Source organism: Phyllobates terribilis, unplaced genomic scaffold (genome assembly GCF_046119375.1).
Source record: "Phyllobates terribilis strain yellow unplaced genomic scaffold, ASM4611937v1 Scaffold_2__4_contigs__length_985480577, whole genome shotgun sequence".
NCBI classification, from domain to species: domain Eukaryota; kingdom Metazoa; phylum Chordata; class Amphibia; order Anura; family Dendrobatidae; genus Phyllobates; species Phyllobates terribilis.
Window position 1 is genome coordinate 638603446 of NW_027362762.1, and position 19231 is coordinate 638622676.

General features: G+C 45.9%; 1 protein-coding gene across 3 annotated transcripts in view; it reads right to left on the reverse strand.

Annotated features, from left to right (window-relative positions):
• KIF21B (kinesin family member 21B) overlaps positions 1–19231 on the reverse strand; it is a 456179-nt gene that overhangs the window by 187735 nt on the left and 249213 nt on the right. For all 3 annotated transcript variants that reach the window (XM_073666619.1, XM_073666617.1, XM_073666618.1), the window contains one exon: positions 16876–16933. In XM_073666619.1, coding sequence (XP_073522720.1) covers positions 16876–16933 — 58 coding nt within the window. The remainder of the gene's footprint in view (positions 1–16875; positions 16934–19231) is intronic.

A 19231-nucleotide genomic window follows, 5' to 3' on the forward strand; every position in this document is an offset into this window, starting at 1 on the left:
ATGGACTAATAGACCAAGTCCCACACACTGCTAGAAGCCCAAATATTTTTTCAGAGCTAGATGCAGAAAAAAATTATTTTTAATTTGCAACCTGATGGAGGTCAGTATAGATGGACTAATAGACCAAGTCCCACACACCGCTAGAAGCCCAAATATTTTTTCAGAGCTAGATGCAGAAAAAAATTATTTTTAATTTGCAACCTGATGGAGGTCAGTATAGATGGACTAAAAGACCAAGTCCCACACACCGCTAGAAGCCCAAATATTTTTTCAGAGCTAGATGCAGAAAAAAATTATTTTTAATTTGCAACCTGATGGAGGTCAGTATAGATGGACTAATAGACCAAGTCCCACACACCGCTAGAAGCCCAAATATTTTTTCAGAGCTAGATGCAGAAAAAAATTATATTCAATTTGCAACCTGCTGGACGTCAGTATAGAAGGACTAATAGAACAAGTCCCACACACTGCTAGAAGCCCAAATATTTTTTTCAGAGCTAAATGAAGAAAAAAATTATTTTTAATTTGCAACCTGATGGAGGTCAGTATAGATGGACTAATAGACCAAGTCCCACACACTGCTAGAAGCCCAAATATTTTTTCAGAGCTAGATGCAGAAAAAAATTATTTTTAATTTGCAACCTGATGGAGGTCAGTATAGATGGACTAATAGACCAAGTCCCACACACCGCTAGAAGCCCAAATATTTTTTCAGAGCTAGATGCAGAAAATTTTTTTATTCAATTTGCAACCTGATGGAGGTCAGTATAGATGGACTAATAGACCAAGTCCCACACACTGCTAGAAGCCCAAATATTTTTTCAGAGCTAGATGCAGAAAAAAATTATTTTTAATTTGCAACCTGATGGAGGTCAGTATAGATGGACTAATAGAACAAGTCCCACACGCTGCTAGAAGCCCAAATATTTTTTCAGAGATAAATGAAGAAAAAAATTATTTTTAATTTGCAACCTGATGGAGGTCAGTATAGATGGACTAATAGACCAAGTCCCACACACTGCTAGAAGCCCAAATATTTTTTCAGAGCTAGATGCAGAAAAAAATTATTTTTAATTTGCAACCTGATGGAGGTCAGTATAGATGGACTAATAGACCAAGTCCCACACACCGCTAGAAGCCCAAATATTTTTTCAGAGCTAGATGCAGAAAAAAATTATATTCAATTTGCAACCTGCTGGAGGTCAGTATAGAAGGACTAATAGAACAAGTCCCACACACTGCTAGAAGCCCAAATATTTTTTCAGAGCTAAATGAAGAAAAAAATTATTTTTAATTTGCAACCTGATGGAGGTCAGTATGGATGGACTAATAGACCAAGTCCCACACACTGCTAGAAGCCCAAATATTTTTTCAGAGCTAGATGCAGAAAAAAATTATATTCAGTTTGCAACCTGATGGAGGTCAGTATAGATGGACTAATAGAATGATGCTATGCCCAAAAGATTTTACTTCACTAGGTGCAGTAAAAAAATTGGTATTCTATACACAGGTGGTATATCTTGCAACACAGATAGGCTACTCCACTGACTAACACACTCTGCAATAGGCCAAAAAGGATTAGCTTTGCTAGATTCAGCCAAATGCTGTGAAAAAAACTTGCACAGCACTGGCACAGACCTGCCTGGCAAAAACTGATAGGAACTGATGTAACCTAGTCCTGAAAAGGACTCCAATTACAATTAGTCTTTACTCCCACAATCTATCTATTTAAGAGCACAGACCTGCCTGATAAAAGTCGTAGGAAATGCTGTAACCTAGTCCTTAAAAGGACTGCAATCACAACTATTCCCTACTCCCAAGCTATCTGTATATTTGTGCGAAAATTGGCTTGAAATTAACAAGGTATAGCGCACACAGCAACAGCGGTGCCGTCTAACACGCAGCTGCAGCAGTGAGAAAATGGTGGCGACGGGGAAAATGGCTTGGTCTTATAGGGCAAGGACATGTGACATACACTGCCAATCACACATGCCCTTGCTTGTGTGAAAAAAAGCACTTCGCTCCGTGTGTGCGCTGCTGATAGGCTGACAGATTGCACCTCCCCACTGCAAATGCGGGAAAGAGAAAAAAAAATGGAGATCTTCATTGTTCCTGCAGAGATCCATCCCCTGCCCCTCCCCCCGCCCCGCTGTACACTCAAACTGCGTATTAACATTAATTTTCATCATTACTGAGAAAAAATCCAGTTATGATTTTGGTGCACGAACAGTTATCGAACATAACCTCGAACAGCCGAATTTTTCTCAAATTGTTCGTGTTCGCCGACCGGCTCGAACACCGCCCAAAACAGCTCGAATTTGAGATTGGCGAACAGTTCGAGTAGAACAACGCTCATCTCTACTCTTGAACTTTTGCCTGACAACCATTTGAAAGAGTTAGGATAAGTCATCAGTATAAGATTTGTGGGGGTCTAACACCTGACACCAATATTAATCAGGTCTGGAGGCCAGATATAAACAGTGAATGAAACTTAACCGCCCAGCTCTTCACTGTGTTGTAGCCGTTGCCAAGAATTGAAGCTAAGTTCCATTTCTATTCAATAGTGAACATTTTGTGCTGTTCAGCTCCATTCACTGCTTGTATACAGAGCTGATAACAGCTGATCTGATATTGATGACCTATCCTAATAATAGGTCATCAATATTGTAAACCCAGAAAACCCATGTAACAATCTATTGTCCTAAAGCACGAAGGACTGCACAAAGGCACCTTCTCTAGCTAGCTGTCTTTCAGCCAGACAAAGGATAGTGAGGAGGAGGGGAGCAATGGATGATCTTGGGAAACAAATATTTCTTTATACATTTCTCAGTTTTTAATTGTAATATTGTAATTGTAACATATTGGACCTGCAGTTTTAGGATGGACAGGAGTCCACATTGGGAAGTAAAGTCAAAGTTTAATATATACAACAAATGCAAGACACATAAGTGCAAATCACCCCCCTCTCTCCATTCACCAGTTAAAAATATACTTAAAGAAGACCTAAAGGTGGACTCAGCTTCCTGAACAATAAGGGTATGTGCACACGATGCAGAAATGAAGCAGAAAATTTCTGCAGCATTTCTGCATCTCCCTGGCAGAAAAAACGCATGCAGATTGTACATGCGTTTTTCCTGCAGAATACATGCGGATAAACATGCGGATTCACATGCGTTTCCGCATGTGGATTGACAAGCGCTTTCCAGGCGATTTTAGCATCACTTGGAAAGTGCTTGACAACTAGGTCACACTGTATAAATCCATGCAACCGGCATTCACTCCATTCTCCCTCGCCGGCAACTTTGAATTGAAAGACCTGCCGACGTCAGCGTCACATGACCCGGCACATGATTCTGACGTCAGCGCAGGTCCTTCAACTCACTGCAAAGTGCTGGGAACCAAGCAGGAACGTTGCGCGGGCCGACAGAAGGTAAGTATATATTTATTTTTTATTTTATTCTTGTTTTACAGCTATTTTAATGGTACCTGGGTGTGGATGAGAGTCTCCTCTCCTCTACACCCGGGTACCATCCGCACTTTAGAACGCGCCAATAGAGCAAGTACAAATGCAGTCTTGCGGAATTGGCGCGTTCTAATGCAAGTCAATGGCGGCGAAAACGCAGCGTTTACGCAAAATTAATTGACATGCTGCGGATTTTTGAGCGCAGCGTTTACGCTGCGGAAAAATCCGCATCATGGGCACAGCACTTGCGGATTTCAATTTGGTAACATTGCTGCCCTTCTACCATGCTTTTTTAATGCGTTTCCGCGGCGTTTACGCAACTGCAAAACCGCCGCGGAAACGCATTAAAAACGCATCGTGTGAACTCCGCCTAAAGCTTATAACCTGGTAGGCCTGTTTTGTCTCTTTGGAAGGGAGAGCTGGATTCCCTTTGGAGAGACTCCCCACGTGACCCTGATGAATCTCTGGCATGGCAAATGAATTTTGCCCTAGAATAAAGAAATGATGGGACAGTTATGTATCAACTCTATGGGAGATCCCTTTATACTGCTTTTTCATTCAGTCTTTCCTCTCCCTCCTCTATTACATGTTATAACTTTGATACAAATGAGATGTACATTTTTCATTGGTTAGTATTATAGATGATGAAATCGATCTACGGTTAAGTGACTTACAATAGAATTTCTTGAAATTTGCATGAGCTGGCAAATTAAAAAAATTGCAATTGGATTGGAGCAGATCACAAAAAAAATACCTGGTGCTATTGCACACATTGCAACAGCCAGAAAATGGTCTTACACAACCTCAGCAGTAGCTACGGGCTTCCACATAATGCCTTGCAGCTATTACTTCACATGGATTACATGGTTTAGCGCAACCAATCAGGCGAAATTATTAATGCTATTATAAAAGACAAGGCTCGAAAAGCAGAAGCAATTTTATGGTTTTACAGACTAGGGTTAGGAGCTCAGAGCATGCAGCACATCATTGGAGAAAGGGTTAGAACTGATTAAAGAGAGCATGTCATCAGGATTTAGCAGTATAAACGAAAGGCATAGCTATAATGGCGCTGTGATGCTGATTAATATGATACCTGTTGTGAATGGATCCGCTGAGTGGTAGTTTACTACTCACCGTATGAAGTTTTCAGGAAATGATGTCTTGTGTGCTTCGGGGGGCGGGATGCGTGGGCAGGGCCTTCTTGCCCGTCCCCCCACCAGTCCCCTCTGTTTCTTAGGCAGATCCCTGATTATTCAGTGACCTGCCTCCTTTTTAAAATTCAGCACCGCCTCCATCATTGTGTGGGAGCTGGTGTCCTGTGTGCCGAACTTCAATAAAATGGCGCCAGAGGCGGTGTATGCGCAGATCGAGATTTTGGCTCAACTGAAGTGTGGGGACCATTAAACAGTGTGGGAGCTTCTGGGGGGCCATTATACAGTGTGAGGACTACTGTGGGGTTTACAGTGGCATGTAAAAGTTTGGGTACCCCTGGCCAAAAGTACTGTTATTGTGACTTTAACCCCATAGAGAATCTATGGGGTATTGTCAAGAGGAAGATGAGAGACACCAGACCCAACAATACAGACGAGCTGAAGGCTGCTATCAAAGCAACCTGGGCTTCCATAACACCTCAGCAGTGCCACAGGCTGATCGCCTCCATGCCACGCCACATTGATGCAGTAATTGATGCAAAAGGAGCCCCGGCCAAGTATTCAGTGCATTTACTGAACATACTTTTATGTTTTAAGTATTCTAATTTACTGAGATAATGACTTTTGTGCTATCATTGGCTGTAAGCCATAATCATCAACATTTACAGAAATAAACACTTGAAATAGATCTTTGTAATGACTCTATATAATATACGAGTTTCATTTTTTGTATTGAAGAACTGAAATAAATTAACGTTTTGATGATATTCTAATTTAGTGAGATGAACCTGTACTTTCAAAAGGGGGTGCTACTAGGAACTAATCACGCAGGGTGCCAAAAATTTTGCATAGATCCAGTTTCCTTATTGTAATTTTCAAAATGTAAAAGATGAAGATATATATATATATATATATATATATATATATATATATATATATTGCCTAAAATACAAAGGAAATGTGTCATCTTTAACTTGCTTTTTAGAGATCATTTAATCTTGAACCAAACTTTTACTTGCCACTGTATTATACTCTGTATAGCGGGAGCAGTGGGGACATCACACTGTGTATAGGAAGCAGTGGGCCCATCATACTGTGTATAGGGGTGCTGTTGGCCTATCATACTGTGCATAGGGGAGCTGTTGGCCCATCATACTGTGTATAGCGGAGCTGTGGGCCCATGATATTGTGTATAGGGCAGCTGTAGTCCCGTCATACTGTGTAAAGGGGAGCTGTAGTCTCGTCATACTATGTATAGGGAATCTGTGGGCCCATCATACTGTATATAAGGGAGCTGTAATCCCATCATACTGTGTATGGCGAAGCTGTGGACCCATCATACTGTGTATAGGGCAGTTGTAGTCCCATCATACTGTGTAGAGGGGAGCTGTAGTCTTATCATATTGTGTATAGTGGAGATGTGGGCCCCTCATACTGTGTAGAGGGGAGCTGTAGTCTTATCATACTGTATATAAGGAAGCTGTGGACCCACCATACTGTGTATAAAGGAGCTGTGTGGGCATTATCCTGCGTATAGGGGAGCTGTGGGCCCATCATACTGTGTATAGAAGAGCTGAGGGGGTATCATAGTGTGTACAGGGGAGCTGTAGGCCCATCATACTGTGTATAGGGGAACTGTGGGGGCATTATTATGTGTATAGCAGAGTTGTGGGCCCATTGTAATGAGTATAGAGAAGCTGTGGATGACGGGTCCATCATACTGTGTATAGGTGAGCTGTGGGCACTTCAAACTGTGTATAGGGGAGCTGTGGGCCCATCATACTGTGTATAAAGGAGCGGTACATGGGGGTGCTCAGGGAACATTATTAAATGTTAAATAGGCACTTAAGAAGCATTAAAGGTGCACATTATCACTTTCTAGGGGCAAAATGTGGAGACTGTTTTCAAGCGCATTCGCATAGGGCATTAATATTTTCTAAGAAACTATTTTACCATCTAGAGTACACAAAGGAGATATTTTACTTTCTAAGAGGCACAATGGTGGGCATTATTACGCAGGGCAGTAAGAGGAGCGCTATTATTGTGCGAAACAGCAGGTGCAGTAATAGGGTCAGATACGGCAGCAGCTCAGTATTGGGGTGACAGCGGGATGAAGAGTTTGTGCAGGTGAGGAATAGATGGGGATGGTGCTGGAAATGTAAGAAGTCAATTGTGTCTATTTTGTAATCTCTGTAGACAAATTGTGGTTGGAAGAAGATGTTATTGTGGTGTGGGCAAGATGGAAAAGATGGGAAAAGTGAACGACTCCATAAGAACGAACATCAGCTGTAAGTCACTATCTGTAACTGTGCTGTAATCACTTAAATGTTCTGCAGGACCGGTATCTACCACTATATGGTAATATCAGTGTTGGTCTTTGTATAGAGATTTATTTTCAGTAGTATCATGGTGATCGGCTAATGTTCCGATTATGGTGTGCCACTGTAGTTATAATCAGGGTTACCTGGTTAGGGGCCTACTCAGATGTTTCACCTCCTTTGAGCTGTACATCTAGTTACACCTTTGCATGATACACTCCTTTATGGCACCTTTTCCGGGTGCCTGTCATTTTAAGTGTACAATTTTTATCATTCTTGATGCTCTACAAATCAGAATGGCAATTTACGATAAGTCCCCTCACTTTCAGTAATATTTTTCCTATTGAAGAAAAATATTGAATCCAAGACTAGTCGGTCAGACAATGTGTGTTTCCTGACTTATGAGACTGACAAGGCATACATAAGTGACATCTTTTGGCATTTCTATTTGTAAACGTTTTTTCGTATCTTATAATGATCTATAAAAAATTACAAAAAATGTTTAACCTTTTGCATAACTGTTTTTACTAATTCAATTTAACAACTAAACATCCCATAGCAATACTGTTACTGTATGTTCCTTCCTTTGTAGGCATGTACCTAAACAGCAATTTGGATTTTTAGGGTTAAGGACTTTTTTGTCAGTTGGTGGGGAGAATTAAGAAAATTAAAATAAATAACATGTAAAAAAAAACTATAAAAAAAGTTTACATTTTTGCTAAACTATTTTAATAATCCAATATGGCAACCATAAACCTCATGACTACACTGTTTGCTGTTGCCACAATTGCGAGCTGTGTACCCATGTGGCATTTATTCATTTTGAGTAGGGGGAGTTAATCTGCTTAATCAAAAATCCTTAAATAAATTGAAACAGTTAACTGTGCATGTCTGTTTTGGCACACCAGCTAATGTTAGCAAATTGGAGACACGTACAAGCCACATTGATACTTTTGGATTTTGTAGGGTCATTGTTGCATTATACTTTTTGGCTGTCATGTACACCCTATTCTACATTTCAGGTTGGTAACAAATTTTATCAGCGTTGGATAATTATGGTTAAATAATATTTATATTTGTGGCCAAAATTTATAGTAAATGAAAAAGCAACAGGACAATGGAAATGGTAGTCATTAGGCTACGTTTGCATGATGAACTTTTGGTGAGTTTTTGATGCTGCAGATTTTCTTCACCCATTAAGTAAATAGGTTACTTTCATTTTTTTTTCGAAAATACGCAGCATACAAAACTAACAAAAAGCTCATTGTGGGATTGTAGACTGAGAGGAAAAAAAAAAAAGATAAAATATCTGAAAATGTATGACCAGCTAGCAGCAGCACCACTGGCACTTGCAATCTCGGCTGTAGAAGTAACAAAGAAAGGTCAAAACTTTGTCTCCATTGTGACTCTCAAGTACATTAGTGAGAGACAGAAACACAGATGCAAACAACACAGTGAAGATAAATCTAATCCCAATGGACCCATGTTATTGCATATAGGACTAATAAAGAGAACGGGCCATCATCTTGTAACAGTAAAGGAAAGGGGGGATTGCTCCTCTGTGAAGCAGAGAAACAAAAAGATGGCCACACTGTTATGCACACGCCCGGACTGACTGGCGTGTGCGGGTGTTGTGGTTCCACTGGACCATGGACCGGAGAGTGCCTGGAGGGGCGTGACTAAGTATCTGGCCGATCCGACCAAGGTGGCACGACGGCATACGACGCCAGTGCACCAGGGAGAAACCGGGCAGAGGGACCAGGTGCTACTCCAGGTCAAACTCCGGACACGGGGGTTGACCCACACTGGGATTACTGGAACAGGCAGGTTAGGCTGGCACAGACTGGTGGATGTAAGCAAACACGGCAGGTATGCAGATGGGTGGATACAGGCGAGTATGCAGGCAGGGAGGTACTGGCCGAAAGGACGGGCTGGAGCACAGAAAGGTTAAGACCCAGTACAGACTGGGTCACAGAACCGCAGATGCGGTAGACAACCACAGCAGAGAGGGAACGCCCGAAGCGGTGGGCAAGAACAGAGCAGGACGGGGCTGCCGGAGCAGCGGGCACAAGCAGGGCAGGACAGGACTGCCGGAGCAGCGGGCACAAGCAGGGCAGGACAGGACTGCCGGAGCAGCGGGCACAAGCAGGGCAGGACAGGACTGCCGGAGCAGCGGGCACAAGCAGGGCAGGACAGGACAGGACTGCCGGAGCAGTGAGCAAAAGGGTCAGAGCGGAGCAAGGCTGCCGGAGCAGTGAGCAAAAGGGTCAGAGCGGAGCAAGGCTGCGGAGCGGTAAGCAAAGGAGTCAGAGCAGACTAGAACCGCCGGAGCGGTGAGCAAAGGAGTCAGAGCAGGCTAGAACCGCCGGAGCGGTGAGCAAAGGAGTCAGAGCAGGCTAGAACCGCCGGAGCGGTGAGCAAAGGAGTCAGAGCAGGCTAGAACCGCCGGAGCGGTGAGCAAAGGAGTCAGAGCAGGCTAGAACCGCCGGAGCGGTGAGCAAAGGAGTCAGAGCAGGCTAGAACCGCCGGAGCGGTGAGCAAAGGAGTCAGAGCAGGCTAGAACCGCCGGAGCGGTGAGCAAAGGAGTCAGAGCAGGCTAGAACCGCCGGAGCGGTGAGCAAAGGAGTCAGAGCAGGCTAGAACCGCCGGAGCGGTGAGCAAAGGAGTCAGAGCAGGCTAGAACCGCCGGAGCGGTGAGCAAAGGAGTCAGAGCAGGCTAGAACCGCCGGAGCGGTGAGCAAAGGAGTCAGAGCAGGCTAGAACCGCCGGAGCGGTGAGCAAAGGAGTCAGAGCAGGCTAGAACCGCCGGAGCGGTGAGCAAAGGAGTCAGAGCAGGCTAGAACCGCCGGAGCGGTGAGCAAAGGAGTCAGAGCAGGCTAGACTGAGTAGGGGGGACAGGGCTCTGTTCACACGGAACAGACAGGAAGGGAAAGGCAGAGCCAGACACCCACAGGGTACTTGCAGAGAAGTAGCGAGTGGACCACAAACTCACAAACGGGAGTACAGAGACAACAAGCAGGAGTTAGGTACGAGTTCAGACTCTGCAGAAAAAGGAAGGGAACGGACATAGAGGCAAAACAGGTAAAGGATAGGAGAGAGTTCAGACTGGAACTGAGTGTACGGAGGAGACCGACACTGCAGCGGAATACAGGAGTGGGTCTGGGAATACGGCCCCCAGAGAGGCAGGACGAACAGGCAAGGAGCGTGTTCAGACAGGACAGACAAGATACAGGAGCGGGTCTAGGTAATCGGCCCCTAGAAGGCGGGAGGAACAGGCTAGGAGCGTGTTCAGACAGGTCAGACAAGATACAGGAACGGGTCTAGGTAATCGGCCCCTAGAAGGCAGGAGGAACAGGCTAGGAGCATGTTCAGACAGGCCTGGAAATACAGCCTCCAGGATAGGCAGACAAGAGAACACAGAACAGGACCTGGCACCTTCAGAGTGCAAGCACACACTGAATGAAACACTATGCTCAGGCAGGGATAGATGGGAGCAGCTGAGCTATATACCAGGTGACAGACAGCAATAGGCTGAGGACGCACAAGGGGTGTGACCCACAGCAGGTACAAAAAGCAGGAAGTGATCGGGCGCCGCCCTTAAGCAGCAGAAACAGACACAAACAGACAGCATGGAGGTAAGCCAGAGAGACATTCTGGACTGGAGATCAAGTGCGCGCTCTTGCACAGTGGGAGATGGACCACCATGCAAGGACGCCGCCAGGTATGTTACAGTACCCCCCCCCCTTACGCCCCCTCTTCTTCAGGCCTGCCAGAATCTTCCGCAGGGAATTCGAGGACCAGTCGTTCACTTCAAGGAGATCACTTCCACTGTCCACAGGAAAAACTGATCTCATCTGGTTAGCTAGGATGCTACCTCCTATCCAGCCGTCCTCAGCAACAGACGAAACGGGTGGAGTACCAGGAACAGCACACAAGGAAGTCTCTCTCCACATATTTTCAGGTGGCACCCCAGAGGGTACAGGAGACAACTGGAAGTCCTTCACCGGGTTGGAGGGGGACAGAGACTTGGGGGTAATCTCTGCTTCGAGGTACATCTTGTCAAGCTCACAGGAAGAAATAGACGGGTTATCAGGTACATAATGAGGAAAAGTCACTGTCTCTTTGTTATCTGGTGGTACCCCGGAGAATTCAGGAAACAACTGGAGGTCCTCCGCCGGGTCAGAAGAGTGCAGAGGCTCAGAGAAAACATCTGCTTCAGAGTACACTAGGTCGGACTCACTGGAGGAAGCAGGCGAGGTATCGGGTACCGAGTATAGGAAAGTCTCTGTCCATTCACCACCAGGTGGCACCCCAAAGGGTTCTGGAGACAACTGGAGGTCCTCCGCCTGGTCAGAGGAGTGTAGAGACTCATGGGTAACCTCTGCTTCAGAGTACACTAGGTCGAACTCACTGAACGAAGCAAGCGAGGTATCAGATCCAGGATATAGGAAAGTCTCTGTCCATTCACCACCAGGTGGCACCCCGAAGGGTTCTGGAGACAACTGGAGGTCCTCCGCCTGGTCAGAGGGGTGTAGAGACTCATGGGTAACCTCTGCTTCAGAGTACACAAGGTCGGACTCACTGGACGAAGCAAGGGAGGTATCAGATCCAGGATATAGGAAAGTCTCTGACCATTCACCACCAGGTGGCACCCCGAAGGGTTCTGGAGACAACTGGAGGTCCTCCGCCTGGTCGGAGGGGTGTAGAGACTCGGGAGTAACCTCTGCTTCGGTGTACACTAGGTTGGACTCACTGGACAAAGCGAGTGAGGTATCAGGTACAGAGTATAGGAGGGTCTCTGTCCTTCCGCTACCAGGTAGCACCCCGAAGGGTTCTGGAGACAACTGGAGGTCCTCCGCCTGGTCGGAGGGGTGTAGAGACTCGGGGGTAACTACCACTTTGGGGTACCCATTGTCAGGCTCACAGGACGAAGCGGACAAAGTATCGAGTACCGGGTGTAGAGAAGTCTCTCTCCATTTGTCATCGAGTGGTATCCCGGAGGATTCAGGAGGCAACAGGGGGTCCTCCGCCAGGTAGTAGAGGTGCACAGACTCTGAGGTAACCACAGCTTTGGAGCATCCTTGGACATGCACACCGGTTAAAGTGGGTGAAGCATCTGATGCCGGGTGCAGGAAGTTCTCCTGTGTGGAGTCTGGATGGGCAGAAGTCTCTTCGGGCAGGAGAACCGGTGCACTACCCACGCACATTACCCGTTGGGGCTTCTCCGGGATACAGGGAGATGAAGCTTCAGTAGGGACTTCAAGGTTGGGGTCAGGAGGTCTCAGGGAGGACAGACCCTGGCGTGACGGCTTGCCTCTACGTCTAGCACGTCTGGACTGCCTCTTGAGGTTGGGAGAAGTATTCCGGAAAGCGTAATCACCCTGTGAGGATTCTGGGTGGGCAGTAGTCTCATTGGGCTGGAGGACTATTGCGCTACCCACACACATTACCCATCGGGGTTGCTCCGGGATATTGGGAAGTGAAGCTTCAGCAGGAGCCTCCGGGTTAGGATCATCAAAGACCATTAGAAAGGCCACCAGGAAGGCCATTAGGTCCAGGAGGATCGGATCCTGTGTTTCATATAGGGGGTTGATCCATTCCAAGGCATCACCCGCCAGGTAAGACATAATGAATGCCACCTTAACCCGATCGGTGGGAAAACATAGAGGGTAGAACTTGAAGTGTAGCATGCATTGCTCCACAAATGCACGACTTTGTCTTGGATCCCCATAGTAACGTAGCGGATCCGCAGGAACGAGAGCAGATAGATCCATCTGGACGGGTGCGTAATTCGCCTGGAACTCAGCTAAGAAAAAAAAAATTTTTTATTTATTTATTTTAATGCATGTATTCGCTGGAAAACTTCTCAGAGAGCGAAGGCCGTGGGGCTCAACGGGAACCATGGCCTGAGCATGCTGTTATGCACACGCCCGGACTGACTGGCGTGTGCGGGTGTTGTGGTTCCACTGGACCATGGACCGGAGAGTGCCTGGAGGGGCGTGACTAAGTATCTGGCCGATCCGACCAAGGTGGCACGACGGCATACGACGCCAGTGCACCAGGGAGAAACCGGGCAGAGGGACCAGGTGCTACTCCAGGTCAAACTCCGGACACGGGGGTTGACCCACACTGGGATTACTGGAACAGGCAGGTTAGGCTGGCACAGACTGGTGGATGTAAGCAAACACGGCAGGTATGCAGATGGGTGGATACAGGCGAGTATGCAGGCAGGGAGGTACTGGCCGAAAGGACGGGCTGGAGCACAGAAAGGTTAAGACCCAGTACAGACTGGGTCACAGAACCGCAGATGCGGTAGACAACCACAGCAGAGAGGGAACGCCCAAAGCGGTGGGCAAGAACAGAGCAGGACGGGGCTGCCGGAGCAGCGGGCACAAGCAGGACAGGACAGGACTGCCGGAGCAGCGGGCACAAGCAGGGCAGGACAGGACTGCCGGAGCAGCGGGCACAAGCAGGGCAGGACAGGACTGCCGGAGCAGCGGGCACAAGCAGGGCAGGACAGGACAGGACTGCCGGAGCAGTGAGCAAAAGGGTCAGAGCGGAGCAAGGCTGCCGGAGCAGTGAGCAAAAGGGTCAGAGCGGAGCAAGGCTGCGGAGCGGTAAGCAAAGGAGTCAGAGCAGACTAGAACCGCCGGAGCGGTGAGCAAAGGAGTCAGAGCAGGCTAGAACCGCCGGAGCGGTGAGCAAAGGAGTCAGAGCAGGCTAGAACCGCCGGAGCGGTGAGCAAAGGAGTCAGAGCAGGCTAGAACCGCCGGAGCGGTGAGCAAAGGAGTCAGAGCAGGCTAGAACCGCCGGAGCGGTGAGCAAAGGAGTCAGAGCAGGCTAGAACCGCCGGAGCGGTGAGCAAAGGAGTCAGAGCAGGCTAGAACCGCCGGAGCGGTGAGCAAAGGAGTCAGAGCAGGCTAGAACCGCCGGAGCGGTGAGCAAAGGAGTCAGAGCAGGCTAGAACCGCCGGAGCGGTGAGCAAAGGAGTCAGAGCAGGCTAGAACCGCCGGAGCGGTGAGCAAAGGAGTCAGAGCAGGCTAGAACCGCCGGAGCGGTGAGCAAAGGAGTCAGAGCAGGCTAGAACCGCCGGAGCGGTGAGCAAAGGAGTCAGAGCAGGCTAGAACCGCCGGAGCGGTGAGCAAAGGAGTCAGAGCAGGCTAGAACCGCCGGAGCGGTGAGCAAAGGAGTCAGAGCAGGCTAGACTGAGTAGGGGGGACAGGGCTCTGTTCACACGGAACAGACAGGAAGGGAAAGGCAGAGCCAGACACCCACAGGGTACTTGCAGAGAAGTAGCGAGTGGACCACAAACTCACAAACGGGAGTACAGAGACAACAAGCAGGAGTTAGGTACGAGTTCAGACTCTGCAGAAAAAGGAAGGGAACGGACATAGAGGCAAAACAGGTAAAGGATAGGAGAGAGTTCAGACTGGAACTGAGTGTACGGAGGAGACCGACACTGCAGCGGAATACAGGAGTGGGTCTGGGAATACGGCCCCCAGAGAGGCAGGACGAACAGGCAAGGAGCGTGTTCAGACAAGATACAGGAGCGGGTCTAGGTAATCGGCCCCTAGAAGGCGGGAGGAACAGGCTAGGAGCGTGTTCAGACAGGTCAGACAAGATACAGGAACGGGTCTAGGTAATCGGCCCCTAGAAGGCAGGAGGAACAGGCTAGGAGCGTGTTCAGACAGGCCTGGAAATACAGCCTCCAGGATAGGCAGACAAGAGAACACAGAACAGGACCTGGCACCTTCAGAGTGCAAGCACACACTGAATGAAACACTATGCTCAGGCAGGGATAGATGGGAGCAGCTGAGCTATATACCAGGTGACAGACAGCAATAGGCTGAGGACGCACAAGGGGTGTGACCCACAGCAGGTACAAAAAGCAGGAAGTGATCGGGCGCCGCCCTTAAGCAGCAGAAACAGACACAAACAGACAGCATGGAGGTAAGCCAGAGAGACATTCTGGACTGGAGATCAAGTGCGCGCTCTTGCACAGTGGGAGATGGACCACCATGCAAGGACGCCGCCAGGTATGTTACACACACAAGTTCAAAATTGTAAAGAAGTAAGAAAATTCCTTTATTAACACATGTAGTAAACACAAATTACAAAGATAAATGCGGACGACAGAGTAGACACAGAGTGCTGGATCCACATGAATAAAACAATGTTAAAAACTGTGACACAGCGCCCGAAAGGTCAGCCTATATAGCAAGTGGAAATATAAGGGGGACAGCAACAGGGTCACATGTATTAATAAATATATACCACCCATCAAGAATACCTTTTCCAAATTGTACCCCCAAAACAATAATATCCCATCACAATCAAAATACCCAGAAACAAAAGGGTTAAAACCCTTATACAGATGGAAGTAATACAAACAATTGGTCATAAATAAGCTAAAATAGCTATGTACCTGGGTAAGGCCACCAGACAGGCTCTGCTACCGTCACCCCGACGCACGTTTCGGTAGGAAAACCTTTTTCAAGTACATTAGTGGGATGGAAATAGAGGACGTACTGGAATAAGAGTCACAACACTTGTCTCAGTCACAGCAAAGTGATGTTACTACTGACAGCAACACTATCAGCTTGAGTTAGTGTTCTGCCGCATGCCTGCGCTCCTCAGTGTCTCTGAAGGATGGCATGATGGATGGCAGCGTTCTGCTACCATCCAGCCTACCATCTCAATGCCGTCCCAGCGTGGGAGAATTCTCCTGCTCAAGCGGTGACGTCATTTGCCGACACCGTATGCGCAGGAGAATTCTCCCACGCTGTCAGTGACGTGCATGAGGTGAGCTGAGTTCATTGGACATGAACTCGGCTCATCTGGATGCTGTCACAGCGAGACACTGAGGAGCTTCACTGAGGAGCTTCTCAGTGTCTGCGGCATGGCAAGCTGGATGGCAGCGTTCTGCTGCGATCCAGCCTGTCATGTCAATGTAGCAGAGCTGAAGCCGTCCTGGGAACCATGGAAAGGTAAGGATGAGGTTGGTTTATTATTTTACTTTTATTGCAGGAGATCGTTGGCTTCACTTGGAATGGGCGATACGGTAAGTAGAGTTTAATTTAGAACATTAAAGAATTGTGTCTTTATTTCAATTAAAGGACTTTATTCTGGGTGTTTGTGTTTTTTTTAACTTTCACTATGGGGTTAGTAATGGAGGTGTCTTATAGACGCCTCTCCATTACTAACCTGGGCTTGATGTCAGCTGGCATTATAAGCTGACATCAACCCCAGCCCTATTACCCCACTGGCACCGCTACAGGGCAGTGGGAAGACCGAGGCTAAGTGCCAGAATTGGCGCATCCTATGGATGCGCCATTTCTGGGGCGGCTGACGGCTGGTGTTTCTAGCCTGGGAGGGGGCCAATATTCATGCTATTAGTAGCCTGGGAACCTCCGTGGGTATTACCCCCTTCCCAGAAAATGCCTGGAATTTAATGAAAAACAAGGTTCAAGAGACACGACCCAGCAACATCAACAATCTAAAGGAGGTGCTGAAGACACTGTGGGTAAACATGGACTCCACATACTTAGCCAGCCTTGATGAATCCATGCCTAAACGACTGCAGATGGTGATAAAATGTAAGGGTGACATGACAAAATACTAATTGTAATAAAATATCCACAATAGAACACTTGAATCCACTTGAATATTAAGATTTTGTGGTTTCATTGAACTTGTAAAGATTTTTTTTGCCGGCACTGTAGATACACGTTTCTGCTTATGTATCCACAGTGAGTCCATCCAATTTACCCCTGGCTCACTGTCTTTGTCTCCCCACCTATGTGTTTTATAAATTATTTTATGATCTTTTAATCAATTCCATTTCTGATAATAATGAGTTTCAAAAATACATGTATCTTTATGGAAAAGACAGCAATAAAAGAAAGACATGGATAAATAAAAGACATGGATATTTCGTTCTTACCTTCCACTTAAAGTCATCATGGCTATTGGAGCCTTTCATTGAGAAAGATTGAGATGCACTAAAATAAAGAAAGTTTAGATTAATAATAATATGATAATATTTGCAGTAATAAAAGGACATTATTCCCAAATGAAAAAATGACTTGTAAAACATTATAATTTGTTGCATACTTTAATTTTCCATTTATAAGGTAATACAATTACTTTAACCTAAAAATGTTGTAGCATAACAATGTAGAGCAAAAACAAAGATGTGTACTTTATATATCGCTGAGAATATGCAGCTCGTTATGAAAATTGAAGACAGACACATGTGTATCAAGTATACCCTACAAACCAAACCAAAGAATACAGCAGAACTCTGAATGCGCGAAGATACGGCAAACATTAAATGTGTAACATTGAAAGTGCATTACTGCTATACAGAGTATATGAATAAATAAATGAAGGTACCTAGTGCAAAAATTGGCCAATTCCTGTGTGCCCACATTTCTCTAGAAGGACCCCAAACCAAATATTTATCAAACATGCCTCTTCCGGGCTAAATGCCTAATCAACTCATCAAGTATAACCTATAATCCTAACGTGTTAATCCTGTTAATGCTTTAGGGAAAGGTAATTACACAATTTTAACATATTTCGAATTCAGAAATAACAAGTATGTTCATTTTCTTAAAAAAATGTTAACATATTTTCTTTGGGGCGGGGGGTGGTAGAATAGGAGTCATTTAAACTGTATTTTTATATATATATATTTTAATTTTTTATTAATTTTTAGCTTTCTCGGGATTTGAACCCATGATTTCTTAACCACATATGCAATACACCAGTCATTACGGCGGCGATACCAATGATGTGCATTTTTGTTTTAAATTTATATTTTTACATTATAATACATCTTTAATAGGAAAATATGTTTATTGTAGGATATTTTTTTCTCTTTTTTTTATATTTTATCATTATTTTTACTTTTTTATTTGGTCACAGGGGAACCAAACTTCTATGAGCTTAATCATTGAAGTTTGATGATATTAAATACTATAATACTCCTCTGCATTATAGTATATAATACTATAATGCGCGCCCCCGGACATGACTGCTGGGTGAGTGGTGCGTGACGTGGCTCGCGATGTGCACATGTGCCGCTCCCGCAGTGCTACTGGCTGATCGCTGGTCACGTGTTAGACCACGTGCCTGATCACCAGGTCTATTAAAAGGTCCTGTCTGCACAATGATGTACCTTCCCTTGAGAAAGCCTTGTATGCTCAATGCGAGACGCGCGTTGGGAAGCGAGGTACGCCTACCACCACTACCTTTTGGGGCGCCTGTTTTATTCCGGGTAAGCAGTATACTATTATAATATTGCCAACATTGAGACTTGCCACTCAGGTCTTTTTTTCGGTCATATACCAAGTGTGGTGAACCACTAGGTTTATTTGGCTATTTAGTATACACAAGTCGGCCCTGTATAAGCACAAAGCAAAGAAACTTGCTGAAAGACTAGACACTGCCAGAATCAGCTGCAATATACCAACTCCAGAAGTATAATCAAACAAAGAGAAACAGAGGAGCTAAATGGTAGAAAACAGTGAATAATTTTGTTATATCAAAAAGTTTAACATCACATCATAAATAATTGGATCATAGCATAGATGAACAGAGGTGCATGATGTCAGAAACACACAGCACCCATTAGCACGCAAAACCATACCCACTGCATGGAGATGTAACCAGTGGGATTAGGAAACCATATGGATGGTTAACTTGGACACAGTGAGCCCACGGGGCCTGAATGAGGCTTTGGGCTTTGCCTCGTTTTGTAATTTGTACGTTCAGTTCTCCTGCTGACTCTGTGTTACATTTCTGTGGCATTGTTATTTTATTTTATTATATTTTTTTAACAGCTTTTCTTCCTCTTACAGAATATTTTTTTTTAATATATATCTTCCATTTAGCATACACTATTGAGGAATTGATGTACGCTCTTACATGGGCCTCTATTTGGAATTTTATCTACCTTCATTATTCTACTATGATACCTTGGGATGAATTTCCTTATACACACCCGGAAAATCAATATCTACCATTGTGATGTGGACTACATATCAGACTTATATGGTTGTCATTCTCCGTTTTGTTTTTAATATATGTAATATGTACAGATCTAGATTAATGCTGGCTGTGATGACACTTATTCCTGTTTTGGCCACTACCTCTGCTCCTGGCGCTGTGCGCATGCGTTCCGGCGGACTCCCTCGCTTGCCGCATGCCCGGCTATCTTCTGCCTCCCGCTCTGTGCGCAACGCGCATGCGGCGGGACGGCCCGGGCGTGCGTGCCAGTGACCAAGCACCGACTG